The 16,763-nt window shown below is 38.9% G+C and overlaps 1 protein-coding gene and 3 pseudogenes across 1 annotated transcript; 2 read left to right on the top strand and 2 right to left on the bottom strand.

Moving 5' to 3' along the window:
- Positions 1–2,618: 2,618 nt before the first annotated feature.
- LOC148009911 (ubiquitin-like-specific protease 1D) lies at positions 2,619–12,705 on the bottom strand (the record flags this gene model as incomplete). The annotated part of the gene is made up of 4 exons (XM_087672843.1): positions 2,619–2,639; positions 3,339–3,669; positions 3,767–3,936; positions 12,697–12,705. Coding segments are annotated over 4 exons (531 nt in total), but the record flags the coding sequence as incomplete, so codon positions are not given.
- LOC148009912 (uncharacterized) lies at positions 9,547–10,451 on the bottom strand (annotated as a pseudogene).
- A 66-nt stretch (positions 12,706–12,771) lies between the features above and the next one.
- On the top strand, positions 12,772–13,931 carry LOC148009910 (uncharacterized; annotated as a pseudogene).
- A 472-nt stretch (positions 13,932–14,403) lies between these two features.
- On the top strand, positions 14,404–15,759 carry LOC148009909 (uncharacterized; annotated as a pseudogene).
- Positions 15,760–16,763: the final 1,004 nt, after the last annotated feature.

The raw sequence follows: 16,763 nt of genomic DNA, 5'->3' as shown, positions 1-16,763 counted from the left end.
ATCTGGCAAATGCTATCTACATAGCTACTTCCAAGATACAAAAGGACTAGAAAAGCTTAGCAACTTAGTGAATATCAGCTATAGTCACAACCCTAGCAATCAACGATATGCTTCTTCTCTCTGTCAATGAAACATGGCCTCTAGTAGTACACACTATAGCCATTGAAAAACATGCAAGTAGCCCATCCTCAAGACTATCTCGCACGGGTATTCAATGAAGGGGATCCAAGGCAAGATTGTAATCGGATCCAAGGCATTACCCAAATCAAATCATCCCATATAGGTAAGCACTACATATAGGTAGGCGCATGGAGCATGTAACAAGCATCCAAGCATGTAAGTGACCCTCTTAAACCTGCAAGAGAGCAATAGACCTACCATAGGCAGTGAAAAGAGAGGGCAGAGTGCATAGGCATCCCCAAAGTTGATAAACAATGCATGGGTGGTGTCCAAATATCCTGTCAAGTGCCAAAGTTATGCAAGTATCCATATGTCAAAGACAACAAAATCATAGATGAGGGATAGAAGCCCACGGTCTCATCATCGAAGCTCATCTGCAAACCAAACCATAAATCCCATCAAATCAATTTGCAATCCAAGCCAAGTGTGCCAAGATATAGCTTCCACTGGATGGGAAAGGTAAGATGCAACTGCTACAATACATCCAAGACATCCCAGGGTCCAAGTCCAGATAGGCATAATGCCTGAGCATATCCAAGGTCCAAGCGGCACGATCCAAAAGGCATCCAGGATCCATAACTATATAGTCATGCCACACTCCAAAGTAGTTGGGCATGAATCCATCATAAGGCAATCAAGTACATAGCACCCATCCAAGACATAAGGTCCTACCATAATCAAGCAGTGACATAGGGCATAAGCTGTCAAGAATAGGCAGAGGCTGCAACCAAGAGAAGCCACAAGGACTAGGCTCCAACATCAACCCAAATTGTTCATGAAAAATGATCAACCAGAGAGCATAGTCAGGAGACATAGACCACACAAACATCTTCAAGCTTTTCATGTAAACCTGTAAGTACATTACCACAGCCAAGGTCACAACTTCCAAGCAGTATTTCAGTCCCAAACAGTCCCCAAATGCATATCAGAGTGTGTACGATCCATGGGAAGCATCAATACAGCATGCATAACACCCAAAGTAGAGTAGTAACCGATAGGCATTAAATATCCACTAAGAATTATGATCAGCCCTGCTGTAAACATCATGAAATCACTGTCCAAAACTGAGGAGGTAGTGGCTTAAATCAGCCCCAAAAGCATATCCAAGTCATGTGGCATCATCCCCAAATGTTTGGCATCCAAAAGACAAAAGTATGCATCAAGTATCCACCTCGCAAGCATGATCCATGAGCATGTAACACAACCCAACATGTGCTACCCTGTAGCAGCAGCCCAAACCGTTCATGAAGCATGATCCACCAGAGAGCATAGTCAGGAGACATAGACCACATAAGCATCTTCAAGCTCTTTATGTAAACATGTAAGTACATAGCTAAGGTCACAACTACCAAACACTATTTCAATCCCAAACAGTCCCCAAATGCATATCAGAGTGTGTACGATCCATGGGAAGCATCAATACAGCATGCATAACACCCAAAGCGCAAGGCAGTAACCAATAGGCATTAAATATCCACTAAGAAGTACAATCAGCCCTGCTATAAACAGCATGAAATCACTATCCAACATTGAGGAGGTAGTGGCTTAAATCAGCCCCAAAAGCATATCCAAGTCATGTGGCGTCATCCCCAGATGTTTGGCATCCAAAAGGCATAAGTATGCATCAAGTATCCACCTCGCAAGCATGATCCATGAGCATGCAACACAAACCAAACATGTGCTACCCTGTAACAGGAGCCCAAACCGTTCATGAAGCATGATATCAGAGATCATAGTTAGGAGACATAGATCGCATAAGCATCTTCAAGCTCTTCATGTAAACCTGTAAGTACATTACGGCATCCAAGGTCACAACTGCCAAGCACTATTTCAGTCCCAAACAGTCCCCAAATGCATATCAGAGTGTGTACGATCCATGGGAAGCATCAATACTGCATGCATAGAGAAATAACCAATAGGCATCAAATATCCACTAAGAAGTACGATCAGCCCTACTGTAAGCAGCTTGAAATCACTATTTCAGATAGACACATTTCAGAAAGACATCTACCAAAGTACTGCTGACATAAAGTTTTGTTTCCAATCCTCTTTTCAAAATTTCTGAGTGTACTTCATGGCTTGTTTCTAGGGATTCTATGGTGTCACAAGCCTTCAAAGTGCAGAGAACTGTCACATAATCAGGAGATATGCCTTCCAGCTACATACATATCCTGTAATCAATGCTTTCCATGCCATCATGCATATCCAATTGATGGTTTATTAAACACATGGCATGCTTCTACAATGTCAATTGTTTCAACCATCGATCCCATCTTTAGATTCAGAAGCCTCTTCCACATCAAAGGGCTAATATCCTTTGTCTGATTCCTCAAAATTTTTAGAATTCCCAACCACCATCCTCGATGAATTTCTCTGCATTGTTGACATACCCCCATAAAAGCATTCCTGCCCCCTAGCATTGTTGACATACCCTACCCCTATTCAAGCAACACAATCACCTGCAAACACAACAATGTCAAACTTCAATATGAGCACAACCGCAATTAGCAAATATAATGACAACAATGTGCAAACACCCTCACCTCTATGAGATGTTCTAGCCCTCAATCTAGATTGACTGAATTTTATGGAACAGAATGTACCTGCAAGACCTATACAAACTCTACACACAACAAAAAGTGCTTTGAAGTAAAAATGAATTAAATATTGAATATCATGTATGCTAAAACCAGATTTAAAAACCTAATGCAATTCCAAAAGAAATATTGTCATTTTAATACTAGCCAAAACAACTCGTATGCTAACTCTAGATCAAAACAGCCCATGCAAAGGCAAAATAGATCTTGTCATTTTAATACTAGCCAAAACAACCCATATTATGTACAAGGTATGTGGCATGAACATGAGAAAATAGAAAAGGGTCCTTGAAGGCACGTAAGCATTAGCACGATCATACAAAATGGTATGAAAATCCACTACAGAAAATGGACTCTTCTAGTAACCATAACTAGTATTTGCTACACTACTCCATCTGCAGCACACTAGTGCACCAATCTTGTAATCCTCTCTTTAAATCTTCTATGACCGAATGAGTGAACCAAGATTTTGAAAGTTGCATGATAAAAAAACCACCAATCAAATTAACACACCAACAAATGTGCTATAATTACATAATGTGCTATAAAAAGACCACTTACCCAACGCCTTGACACCTTGTCTTGTAGTGCCCCCTCAATCAAAAACTTCATGTAGGCCATAACATAGAACCCGCAATCAATGCTATTGGGTTGCTGAGGGCAAGTAGGTACAACTAGATCTAACTCATGTGGCCTCTTCAAGACATCACTAAGCTCTATATCCATTGCAAAGCATGCAAGACTCTCTAATGCACAATGCACAGTCGGTAAACACTCGCGAGCCTCGATCAACCCAAGGGAGTCAAAATACAAAAGGCTTATGTCTTTGTCTTCTAAATGTGAAACCCTCTTAAATTTAGGGTTGTAAAGGGCATACAAAACCCAATGATTTCTTCATTAACAAAAATGGTATTTAAATGTCCAAGTCAAAGAGTATATTCAATACAATGGTATTGATAAAACCCTAATTTAACCATGCAAATGTTTACCTCAAGATAACTGGCAAAAAAACAAATGTCAATCTCGATGCATCCACACCAGAAAAGAAATTCAGCAACACTCGTGATTTTCGACATGCTGCACTTACAACAGAGTACCATAAGCTATCAATGAAACACACCCTCTCGAGAATCTCCAATGATAAGGTGTACTCAATCCACTGGAAAAGAAGCTTTAATTACCAAACCAACATACCCAAATGAATACATAACAATGTACTATGATATACAAAAAAATTACTTACAAACCAAATAGGTTGAGAGTCCGAGTGGACACCTCTGAGCCAACAATGGACTGTATCATTGTAGTTTCAACCTCAGCCACTAGGGATTATCTCAAGGATTTGAACTCGATATGTACACTTGTCTCTAGCCTGTACACAAAAACATGGTACTAAAAACACTAGGAATCACACAATATTACATAAAAGATAAAAAATAGATACCATCAACCCTAAACCTGCAATGAGCCATCTGGCCCCTCGTTTGCAAGGGACTCCCTCCTATGCATTATGGATCAATAGTGCCACTAGAGATCACAAATGTATATGCACATACAGTGTCCTCAGATGATGACAGTGAAGAGATGCTAATAGTGGTCATATCATCCCTAGCACATGGACCTCTAGATCTCAATCCCCTTTATCAAGGGGCACGATGTCTCTGCTATGCATAAATCAATACACAGCTTTCAACAGATAAAATGAGCTCTGATTAGGAAAGAACTACAATATTAAAACCACCTCAAGACTCACCAGTGGGGGCGATGGGGGCTGCGACTCAAGATTCAAACCTTTGAATGTTGACAGGAAGGCCGGCGAAGCACTTCGAAACTGTGGAATAATGCACTCCTCAGTTGATGCGAGACCAAGTTCTTGAGGAGCCCATTTTGGGTCATAGTTTCCATCATGTGCATTTCCAAAGCTAGTAAGATCTCTGACATGAGGTCTAGGTATGTCATCATCGCTAACTACACCATCATCACCATCTTCATAATTGTCAACACCCCCTATTGCAAGTTCTAGGTCTCCATGAGGTACCTTTTTCCGTGCCTATATTGAGAAGCATTGAATAAAACAAACTCATTTGTATATATATATATAAATACAAGATGAAGACAACAATTAAAATAAGAAATATGGCTTACATGCTTCTCGTATCCCTCATTTTTTCTGTCTTCAATTCTTTTCAACTTGATGGAATTTTTAGCCATGTATTTGCTCGTGGCTTTCTTCAGAAATTGTGAAATATAGCTAGCCATATCCATAGAAGTCTTCTTATCTTTAGGGATCAAGTCCCATGCAAATTCAGCCCTCTTAAGTGTAGCAGACTCAAACTTCTTCCTTGCCATTTCAAACTTTCTCTCCTTTTGGAAAAAGCGCTTTTGACTCTGCCCCATAAAGGTATCAATAGAGTACTCTCCGACATTGGCATGGACAGTGTCATCTGTACTAGGACCTGTACTAGGACGACCAACCTTACGTAGAGGAATGTCTTCGTCCAGGCCATGCTCTTTCTTCACGTGTTGTATCATCCTTAATCTTTTGAACTCATTCACATGTCTCCTTGGATAGACAAGACAAGCACAACACTACTGTGCCACTCTACCATTTTTAGGCACACAATCTCCTCATATAGAGGCTCCTGAAATGGAAAGAACACAAAGGCAAGCACAGTGTTAAGCACAATAACTATTTCATGTCTGCAATTTAAAAAATGCAATTCAATGTCAAATCAACAAACTTACGGTGCATGTATTTGTAACAGCCCCATCGTAACCCACATCAACATCATCAGATGCTCCGATATCGACATGGTTTGTTGTTAGTGCTCCTAAGGCTTCGTACTCAGCCTTGAAGGCAACCTCATTTGATCTCTTTTGGGAGTGTGTATGTGTCATTGTTGCCTGCGAGATATTTTCTTAACATAGCCAAGTCTTATTACAAATAAATAACTTCATAAAAAGTTTGTCATTTACAAATCTAGATATTTAATACATGAAGATTTGGTAGCAACTAGCAGAACTGAACATAATCCCTCATAGCTATAAAGGTTACCCTGTATTTAGCTTTATAGCTTGACTCAATGTCAAGACAAGGAAATTGCACAAGATTTTTAGACAACTCATAGTAGGGTAGTCCCTTAAACAGAACAAAAAACGGTATGGCATCATCATGGCATGAGTATACCATGATCATAGCATGGCCACAACAAGTACTTTATCGAGCATGATCGCATGACAAGCACGAAAGATTTCCATTACAGAACTAGTTGACTACAATACAAGCAGGAGGTTGAAAGCGCTTCCATGCCGTCAACGTACTACAACATGCAACATCATCATCACTAGACAGTCTCATAAAAAATCACTCTTTGTTGTTCATAGGTAGATGTAACATTTAGAAGTTACAAAAATCCTACTTATCAAACAAAGCTTTGCTACATACACAATGCAGAAGGGGAATCCATCCCTCCAGTTATAATTTGCCAGGAACATACCCCAGAAAGAAACTCCAATAGATGTGTGCATTTGACATGAGAAACCAGGAGCTTAAAGTCAAGCATAGAAAGAAACTCCAATCGATACATACATTCGATGACAAACAAGAAGAAAATATTATTGATTGCATTTAGATTTATAGCCCAAGCGAAGAGATGTACCGATTATGCAAATCCGAACTAGAGTCCACTCTGTGATGCGCAATATACAGCCTCGAAGATAGGTTCTGTTGAAACCGATGCAACTGTAACTTGTGACGACTTGATCAAGCATCCAAGTGCAACGAATAGCTAATTATCGCTCCATTCACAAGACTTGATGCAACCCGACAGTCCATGTGTTGGTAACTGACGATGAGGCTATTGAGGGGAAGGGAATGACAATCTGTAAGGAATGCCCTATGGGAGGAAGAATGGCACAAGCAGGGATTATAGGATTAGAGGAAGAATGACAATCTGTAAGGAATGCCCTGTGGGAGAAAGAACGGCACAAGCAGGAGTGCCCTGTGGCAGGAAGAACGGCACAAGCAAGAAGAACATCTGTGGGCTGAAGCATCAAAATCGTCAGTGGGCAGTTCAAGGAGCTATTCGTCAAATTTGTCAATGCCCAACTTTTTGTCCCAGTTTACTTTTTGGGCCTAGTTTACTTTGGCCGTGCTGATAAAGTGCACAGACGTTCGTTTCAACGCCCATACGCATGGTGCCTTTTCAACCGCGGATCCCAACTCTCCCCTTCATTGAATACCCATGTGAGATAGTCTTGAGGTGTCCCCTCAACCGTGGATCCCAACTCTCCCCTTCATTGAATACCCGTGCAAGATAGTCTTGAGGTGTCCTCTATACACTAAGCCACAATCAATGATGTCTCAATAGAAATCTTCACATGCAGACGCATGCTCCCATCTTTAATGCATACAAAACAGTCGCTTGGTTCCAAAATCATGAACCACTCCTCCACCAAATCCCCTGAGGCTCATGACAATCCACCTGAAAACACGTGCTCCTCTCAGTCCACGACGTCCACCTTCTCTTTTATACCTCCTGGCTTGATCTACGTTTTTCATTATTTAATTTAGGCTTTTTCTTAAAGCTATAGCTCGGTAGCCTTAGCTTTTCAAAAAGCTAAACTATTTCATATGCTCCTTCTCCAATGTTTTCTTTCTAAACATCACAAACTTTTTTAATTGTGGTTAATTTTCTTTTCAAAACACAATGACTTATGACTTTGAGCATACACTCATGCTCACCTTTCTTTGGTCTTTCTGAATATTCCTGTATCAAATCCTTCCCTTCAAGGCTCATTTGTTGTCTAGCATTTTATGCCTTTCAGATTGTGACCACCATATTCCAAAATTGTTCTCATGCTTGGTAGGACTCTCAAGCTATGCTCCATTACACAAGTTCCCTAGGCTCTTTCTCAAACTCAAAAAGACCATCATTAGTTGATAATGGATGCTCACAAAACAGCCTTCAGAACCCGCACGGGCTTGTATGAATCCACATGCATACCTTTTGGCCTCTCAGATGCTGGCAATTCATTTCAACGAACTGCTAACTCAATTTTCCAACCACGACCTCATCCTCAAGGGTGTTCTCATGGTCTATTTGGATGATATCCTCAGCCATACCCCATGAACATATATAGGTCTTGGAGGAAGTACTAAAGAGAGTGCAGAATTTTCATTTGCAGTGGTCTCGGCTTTTACCAAATTTCACCCATATCTTCATGGAACCACTGTCGCTATCGAAATTGACCATCAACCCATCATCCCTCTTTGCAAAAATCCCACCCACTAGTAGGGCTTCTTTGATGGGCTTTGGTGCTTCAAGAATACCAATTTACAATCAAATATAGGAAAGGATTGACCAACTACATCACTGATTAAGAAACCACACTTGCTGCACTTGCCAAGAGCTTAAACACCCAATTAGAAATCCGGTTATCTCTCATCGATACAGGTGAATGAATTATTTGAGATGGTTGGCTAGGACCTCATAGGTCCATTTCCTACTTTTGTGGTAGGCAACAAATATGTCCTTGTCATGATAGATTATCTAACTAGGTGGTGTGAAGCTCAAGCACTCCCGGATACAAAAGCATCTACAGTCACGTTAGCTCTTCTCCATAACGTCATATTTTTTCATGGCTACCCCCCTAACAACTCATGTATATACGTAGAGATAGAACGAAAGAAAGAAAGAGAGAGATTATTGCCAACTTATCATCCGATACATTAGCTTGCTAAATTATGAGCCAAAAAGAAAAACAAGAAAAATATAAATATTGAGAATTATAAGACATCAAGTATCGTACTTAAGTTCAACCTTTTTATCCCTATTTCATATGACTAGGTACATGTCAATGTAACTTTGCAGTACCTTAACCAATAAATATGAAAACGAAGAAAACTTTTTAGTGTTAGATTTCATACTTGGTACTTGGTACTTGATTTGATATCAGATTCCATAATGAAACTTCATTTTTGCAATTGGTACATGGTACATGGTACTTGGTACTAGATTTGGTGCTTGGTACTTGATTTGGTATAACTTGGTACTTGGTACTAGATTCGGTGCTTGGTACTTGATTTGGTATAACTTGGTACTTGGTACTAGATTTGGTACTTGGTGCTTGATTCAGTGCTTGATACTTGATTTGGTGCTTGGTACTTGATGGGTTGGTCTAACTTTGCGATACCTTAACCAATAAACATGGAAATAAAGAAACCTTTTTAGTGTTAGACTTGGTTCTTGATTTGGTATCAAGTTTCATAATGAAACCTCATACTTGTAATTGGTACATTGTACATGATACATTAAATGAAATCGGGTATTGTAATTGTAATAGCTTATGGTGAGCTTGATACTTTGAAATCATGTACGTTGAAACTTCATAGTTCAGATCTTTGAGCTTGAAAGTTAGCTTAAGTTGATATGCAACGTAGAATCTGGGACCTCTGAAAAACTATGGAAATCAAAAGCTTGTTAATATTAGAGCCTAACATAGAAAAACACTGAGCTGCGATAAAAATTATGATTTTTCTCTATCTAGCTTTCCAAGAGACAATAGACAATAGACAAATTCAATGACGCAACAAACATACGTCAGTATATATCATCAGTAAATATATGTACATGTGTTTAGAGTGTGTGGTGATCAATCCTCACTTATACAAAACAAGTGTCATCCTCACATATGTATATACAATAAATAGTGATGAATCCTCACATATACAATACAAGTCTCATCCTCAAATATACATAACAAATCCCTAGGCATGATCACTATATGAGTCATCACTATACGAGTCACTAGTATCGGACTCATGATCACCATCACCAGTTCCACCACCCTTACCCCCACCCCCAACACCATCATTGCCCCCATCTCCATGATCGTCACCACCATGGCCAGCGATCTGTTGGCCACCACTCCTCTTAGCCTCTCAGTGTCGCCCCTCGGCCTCTTGTCAAGCCATCTTTGTCATGTCGTCCTCACCATACTGCTCCTACATTAGTTAGTGAAATCAAATAATAATATATTATAGTTAACATGAAAATAAGCTAAAAAATAAAATAGTGACACTCACAAGTGGATCTGGCCTGTCAGTAATAAGTGTCCCTTGCAAAGCGCGGTAGCCGTAGTATGTGGCATACTCCATCTCCTACATTGTAGGTGCACGACCATAGTCTTTCTTTTGCATCAAGACACAACCAAAGACTTATTGATTCCTTCATTCAATAATATTACCCTTGAAAGTTAAAATTTGAACGGTCTATACTCACAAATGTGGCCACAAATCCATCCCATCCCATCTGGCCTAGTCTAGATGTGTGACCAGCTATCACTCTCTTTCATGCTACCTCGTATGTAAATTTGATTAAACAAAATAACATAGGCTAGAGAATAGTTAGAATCAATCTGGCCTAGTCTAGATGTGTGACCATCCTGCACTCTCTTTCGTGCTGCCTCCTCCTATGTAAATTTGATTAAACAAAATAACATAGATTAGAGAACAGTTAGAATCAATCTAGCAAAGTGCATATTAATTCTAATATACATTAGCAAAGGCACATACCTTATGCTGAGGAAAACTGATGCGTAGGCGACTCTTCTTGCGAAGTATTGCCATGTCTCTATGCACATATTAGCCCTCCTCTTGTTTGTTTCCACCATACAGTAGCGTGCTTTTATTTTTCATATTACAATAAGCGTTAGAATATAACAAAGAACTTGTTAGATTTCAATGTTTTGTTACTTTTAATTGATTTTTTAACTTTGATCATTTGATAAATGTCTCATGTTTTTATGGTACTTGAAAATCAGATTTGGACTGATTAGAGGGTACACTACCACCTCCTACTGGTGGTGGTTGGAGTGCACAAAGTTCCAATACTGCACATGAACCCATTTATGATAATTTCTACTACGATGAGTCTATTATATGTAGGTACAATCATTGTCATGGCACATATCTCATGCCACAATGGGAGTGCTTTTCACATGAGTGACTCATGGTACTTTTGAGCGAACACCACCACCTGAGGAGCGACATCGACCTATGGTATGTGACTATTCTCCCTTAGTTTTATTATTAGTTATTTTATAAATCAAAGGCTCATATATAATGCAACCATATTATATATGTAGGTACATTCACTTGATGACAAGGATACTTCACTATCAGTGGTGCACATGTCCCTCGCACATGGCATGGATAGGTCATTTGTCAGTTTTGGCAGCTCGAGGTTTCTCGACATCTCTAGCTCCTGCTTTGGAGGCTAAGATGGGTGGAGATCATCTATTGCCTACTCGGTTTGCATTCTCTAGTACATACATATGATTGAAGATGATACAGAGGATGGCAGAGAGGATCGCTTCCTTTAGATGGAATGGTTTTTAGCTTTTGGGGAAATCACTACATGATTGCTCTATCTACCATCAGTGGAGCAAGAAGAGGCCTCTTTATTGCACAAGATTTGCATGTGCCCCCTCATTCAGAGGTCACCCTTATGTCTTTTTGTGGACCTATATATAGATGGGGTCCATGGCATTAGCTTACTCACTACATTCAGAGCATGAGTACTTATGGGTTATGTCTCAATGCAACCTCTCTTTTTGATAGAGGGATCACACATGCAAAAGGACAAAAACTCTATGTTGACAGAAGACCTTACACTCAAGGAAACATAGTAGGTTTAATCAATAGTAGTCGAGGGATAGTGCAAGAACCAATTGCATGTTTGTGGAGTGTGAGAATAGTCATGAAACAGGAAATATGAGTAGGGATGTACAAAGATACATAGGTGTCAATGCTATTAGATCATTACCTGCTAGTGATGAATTGCTAGTCAATTATGGATGGTGTAGACCTCCAAGAGCACCCTTAATAGATGAGGATTGAGAGCTCCATTGTATAAAATTCCCAATGTTATTTTGGCCTCTTGTACCCTAATTCTACACTTTAATTTGCACCACATTCTCTATTGTCTCTATTTTAATTTGATAATCATTTTTTATTGTCTCTAAATGTTTTATATTTGTGATAATTATTGAATTCCATGCACATCTCTCTTTCCTTTTATATAGAAGCATGCTATTGATACAATCTTCTTTACCTTCAAATATGTAGATTCCAGATTATGACATCAATAATGTCACAAATCAACATTCACATGATGTATCTCACATGTCAATAGAGTGCATGAGGATCCTATGCAGGAGCCATCCTAATGCATATGCAAGACTAAAGAAACAATATTCTAAGGACTTTAATGGGCATGATGATATCTTTGATAACGATGATGTCATGTCTAATTTTACTAAGGTTTGGTATCAAAATGATAGTGTGAGCGATATTCCTAACAACGAGAAGTATCTTTGAGAAGGAGCTCTAAAGCATATCTACGCAGGAAGCCAAGTGACATGATTAAGTGCAAGCTTACTTATTTTTAATCTTCAAAGCCATTTTGGATGGAGCAATCTATCCATTTCAACACTTTTTAAGTATGTAATAATCTAACATTTTTTTTTGTTACATTCTAAACATGTTTTCTTGCTATTTATCATATTTTTAATGAACTTGTAGGCTACTCCCTCAGAAGTTCTTGCCGACAAGCGATTCCCTTCGTGCATCACATCATGAGGTGAAGAAGATGATAAGTAGTCTTGGACTTGACTATTCTTCTATACATACATGTCCCAACAATGATTGTATTTTATATAGAGGTCAGTACGAGGACAGTGTGACGTGTCCAAAATGTCAAACGCCTTGTTATAAATAAGAGAAATGTAAGGTCCCTAGAAAGGTATTGAGACATTTTTCCCTAGGTCCATGTATAAAACATATGTTCCAAAGTCCCAAATTAGCTAAGCTTATGATCCCGAATTAGCTAAGCTTATGACATGGGGAGCAGAGCACAAGAGCAAAGATGGAGTAATGCAAATTCCATCAGATAGTCCTGCATTTGAGCATATTGATTTGTGATGGCCATATTTTGCAAAAGAACCACATAATTTAAAGATGGGTGTAGCATTAGATGGTGTGAATCCATTTTCAATGAAATCAAGTAAATAGTCTACATGGCCAGTGGTAGTTATTAACTATAATCTACCCCCATATATCAACATTAAGAAAGAGCATTTAATGCTCTCAATCTTAATTCTGGGAAAACGACAAGTTAAGAACCTGAATGTTTATTTGGCCCCTCTCATCGACAATCTTCAAGATTTTGGAAAGGGATTGATGTCATGGATATGTCCAAAAGCATTGGTCAAAGACATGGAATTTTAGCATGGACTATTTGCGACTTTCCAGGATATGGTTTTTTCTCAGGTAAATGGTTTAAATATATATATATTGTCTCATACGTTTGTACGATGTTCATTGTGCTAATCACCTTTGTTATGTTTTCCAAGTAGGGATATGTACCAAGGGTTATAAAGCTTGTCCAATTTGTGGTGATTGGTTGAGATTGACTTATAGCGAAAACCTCAACAAAAATATATATATTTGACAAATATGATTTTTGTCTGAAGATCATTATCTATGAGACAGAAGGCAAGCCGTACATTTTTAATGGAAAGGTAGAAGAAGGGAGATGTCCAATACAAATGACACAAAAGGATTGGTATCTAAAGTGGAATGTTGGACTGACCTTCTATCAATCTAGAGTTAGAGATCATAAGCGGCGATGATGATGATGCTATGAAGAAGAAAGCGAGAGGAAAACGTGCTCTAGTTCAAAGTCCTTTGATATGGTATACTTTGGAATATTGGAAGGATTTGAAGATATGTCATCAACTTGATTCTATGTTCATATTCAAGAACATTGGTCATTTGTTATGGCAACACCTCGTTGGCTTGAAAGACACAGCAGCAACAAGAAATGACTTAAAGGATTGAAACTCAAAGCCCAATCTATGGCCACTTCATGATGAAACTCGACATGAGACAACCTACGAGCGTGCCCCATGGGTGCTTTCACAACAAAAGAGCTGGAGACTATCAACATGAAGATTCAGTCGATTCGTATGCCTATAGGATATGGAGCATCTTGTCGAAACATGTTCACTCTAGATGACAAGAGCTTGTTTGGTTTAAAAACACATGATTGGCACAATTTTGTGAGAGTAAATCTATCTAGATCTTTGTAAGTATTTATTTTCTTGCATGTTTTGTTGATTCGATTAATCATGTATGCAGCATGTTCTACCCCTTGTTATTGATGGATGTACTACAAGAGGAGTCCAAGATGTAATATATCACCTTGGATCACTTGCAAGGTGTTTATCGCTTGTTTATTTTTAGTATACAATTTTATTTGATATCTTCTTAATTCAAAAACATCTCTAATATCTTCTTTCTTTTACTTATAGATGGATTACATCTAAAGAGATTGCCAAAGGGTCAATTCCACAAAAGAAGCGTGAATGTATAGAGCTTCTTTGTTTAATGGAAAAGGAACTTCCAACCTCCTTTTTTGATATCCAAGTTCATCTTCTAATCCATCTAGTGGATGAGATAGAGCTTGCTAGTGTTGTGAGCACTTGATGGATGTTTTGTGTGGAGAGATTTATGGGAGTATTGAAAGGTTATGTACGTCAAAAAGCAAGACCAAAGGGTTCTATGGCGGAGCGATGGATGCTTGAAGGATGCATGTATTATGTTTTTGAATACCTTGAGAAAACCAATTCTAAAGCTCCACGCATATGGACAAATGAGACATCTTCTACCAGTTTAGACAAGGTATTGCCAATAAGGGAGTCCCTTTTCGACTTAAGGTCCAAGATAAATTGGATATTTCTACTTCCATTGTCTATAATAGAGAATGCATGCAACAATTCGTTGATGAATATGAGGAGGAACTTGCATGCAAACGAGTTGGCAGATGTAAAAAGAGAAGATCCGGATGTCAAACCAATGTAAATAACGATGGGGAGATACCTACTTTCATGGATTGGTTATACACCCGTATGCAACGGGGCGGTTAGTGTTCATGAGCCAATCTCAACGGAACAGAGAATTTCATTTTTTTGTTGGGCTTTGAAAACTTTGAATTTCAAAGACAGGTAACTTGTTGGGCTTTGAAAACTTTGAACTAAACATTTCATTTTTTTAAATAATTTATTTATTGGTCTAGGCTCGAATGTATACCAACATGTGGGCTTATGGACTACATCTTCGAATAAAAGCTATTGACAACTTACATCTAACTCAAGATTCTTGAATTGTTGCCTCTTTCAAGAAATTATCACATGCAAGTTCAAGAGATACAAATCTTGTTGACTGTGAATGTGGTTATGTGGGAACCATAGTTAGCATTTATGAAGTATCGTATCGTATCTTCAAGCAGGTAAATGAAATCTCTCTTCATGCAACAATGATATGTAGATTTCTTGAAGCTATACATAATTCTAAAGTTTTGATTTGTGTATTTTGATAGGTGGTTTTGAAGGTGGATTGGTTTCATGCTGAGTATAAAGGCAATAATGCCACAATGAAAAGAAAACCATCCGTAGATTTTGGTCCGTCAACTCCTCGAAGTTATTGCGTGCAATAAAATATCCTTACATTCTGCTGACTCATGCTGAACAAGTGTTCTTTTGCAAGAATACATATGCTCATCCATGGTGGCAAGTTGTGCATGTCCAACCTAGAGGTTGACACTTGTTTGATAGTGTTGAACCTGAGGAAGCGGATCAGGATGAATTGATTACGTCCTCGAACCTAGACACATTGACGTCAGAGAGATGTAGAATTCTTATTTCTGATCATGATGACATTGTAGATGATGAGAATGACAACTATCTAGACTCTAACACTACAAACACCAAAGAGGAAGAAATAATGGATGTCAAGCCTATGGAGGAAATAAACATCAACACAGATTTAACGATGGAGGAGTTCGAAGAAGTCAACAAGGATAATGAAGATGCAGTTTTATTGATGGTTAATCTTAGAGATGACGATGAGGACTATTAGTCTTACATGTCAACTCAAGGGGAAGTCTCGTGGTGATAGCCTCATATGGCTAGTGTCGGGGTTTGATTCCCCTCAGACTCATTTTTCTTTCTCTAGCTTTGTACAGGGGATCATATTAGCTTCAAGTTCACTGAAAGAAAGTTCGTAATGGGGTTCGATTCCCCTCCTCTACCAAGACTTCTACCTCACGTTTCAACCCTAGTATCAACATCTCAACCTTCAATACCCCCAATCAAGCATTGTTTTCTTGATGACGTGGCCTAGCAATAGACAATTGAAGCTAGTCTTCTATCATTTCCAGGCAATAGTTCTAGTAGCACCCTCAGTGAGTACTTGTAGTACCCTTAGCCGTAGTACCCCCTGCCACGCTGCACATTTGCTGCTCCAGTCTTGCTCTCTCTCTCTCTATAACACTATGGTCACCCCAGCTTTGATGTATGGTCACCCTAGCTTTGCTGTATGCAGAAGCAATATATATGGGCCCCATGCTTGTTAGCCTCCTTATGGACGCAGATTGAGAGACCACAGATATGTATGATCTCATGCTTGTTTCATAGAAAATCATCAGTACTGTTGTTCTACCTGACATTGGTATCACAGCTCTTTGGTCGTAACTTTTTGGTCTCATAGGTCATTTTAAGCTTTTGAAGATGTAAATATAGCATTTCATTTTGTTTCATCTCTCTCTCTCTCTCTCTCTCTTTGCACATTTTCTTGAGCAACCACTTTTGACTCCATCTTGTCCCAAACTCCATCGCCAGTGTGTTGATCACATATTTCTTATCATCCTCAAGCCAATTGCTGCATTGCAAAATAAAGTCAATTAGTAATTCATATAAAAAACTGTAATTCATATTCTTTATGTTAAATAATACTTACTCCCATGGTACATGAACTCGATGTAGATAAGACATGCAGAGGTCTCTCATCTGACGTCTGAAGGCGATGCTAGCTCCGGCTTGAAGGATACCCCTATCAGGCGTGATGTTGCATGTGACACACAA

This window comes from Lygodium microphyllum, chromosome 30 (genome assembly GCF_053477565.2).
Source record: "Lygodium microphyllum isolate KBCC chromosome 30, Lygodium_microphyllum_v1.1.10, whole genome shotgun sequence".
Lineage (NCBI taxonomy): Eukaryota > Viridiplantae > Streptophyta > Polypodiopsida > Schizaeales > Lygodiaceae > Lygodium > Lygodium microphyllum.
This window is presented reverse-complemented; position numbering and strand designations above follow the sequence as displayed.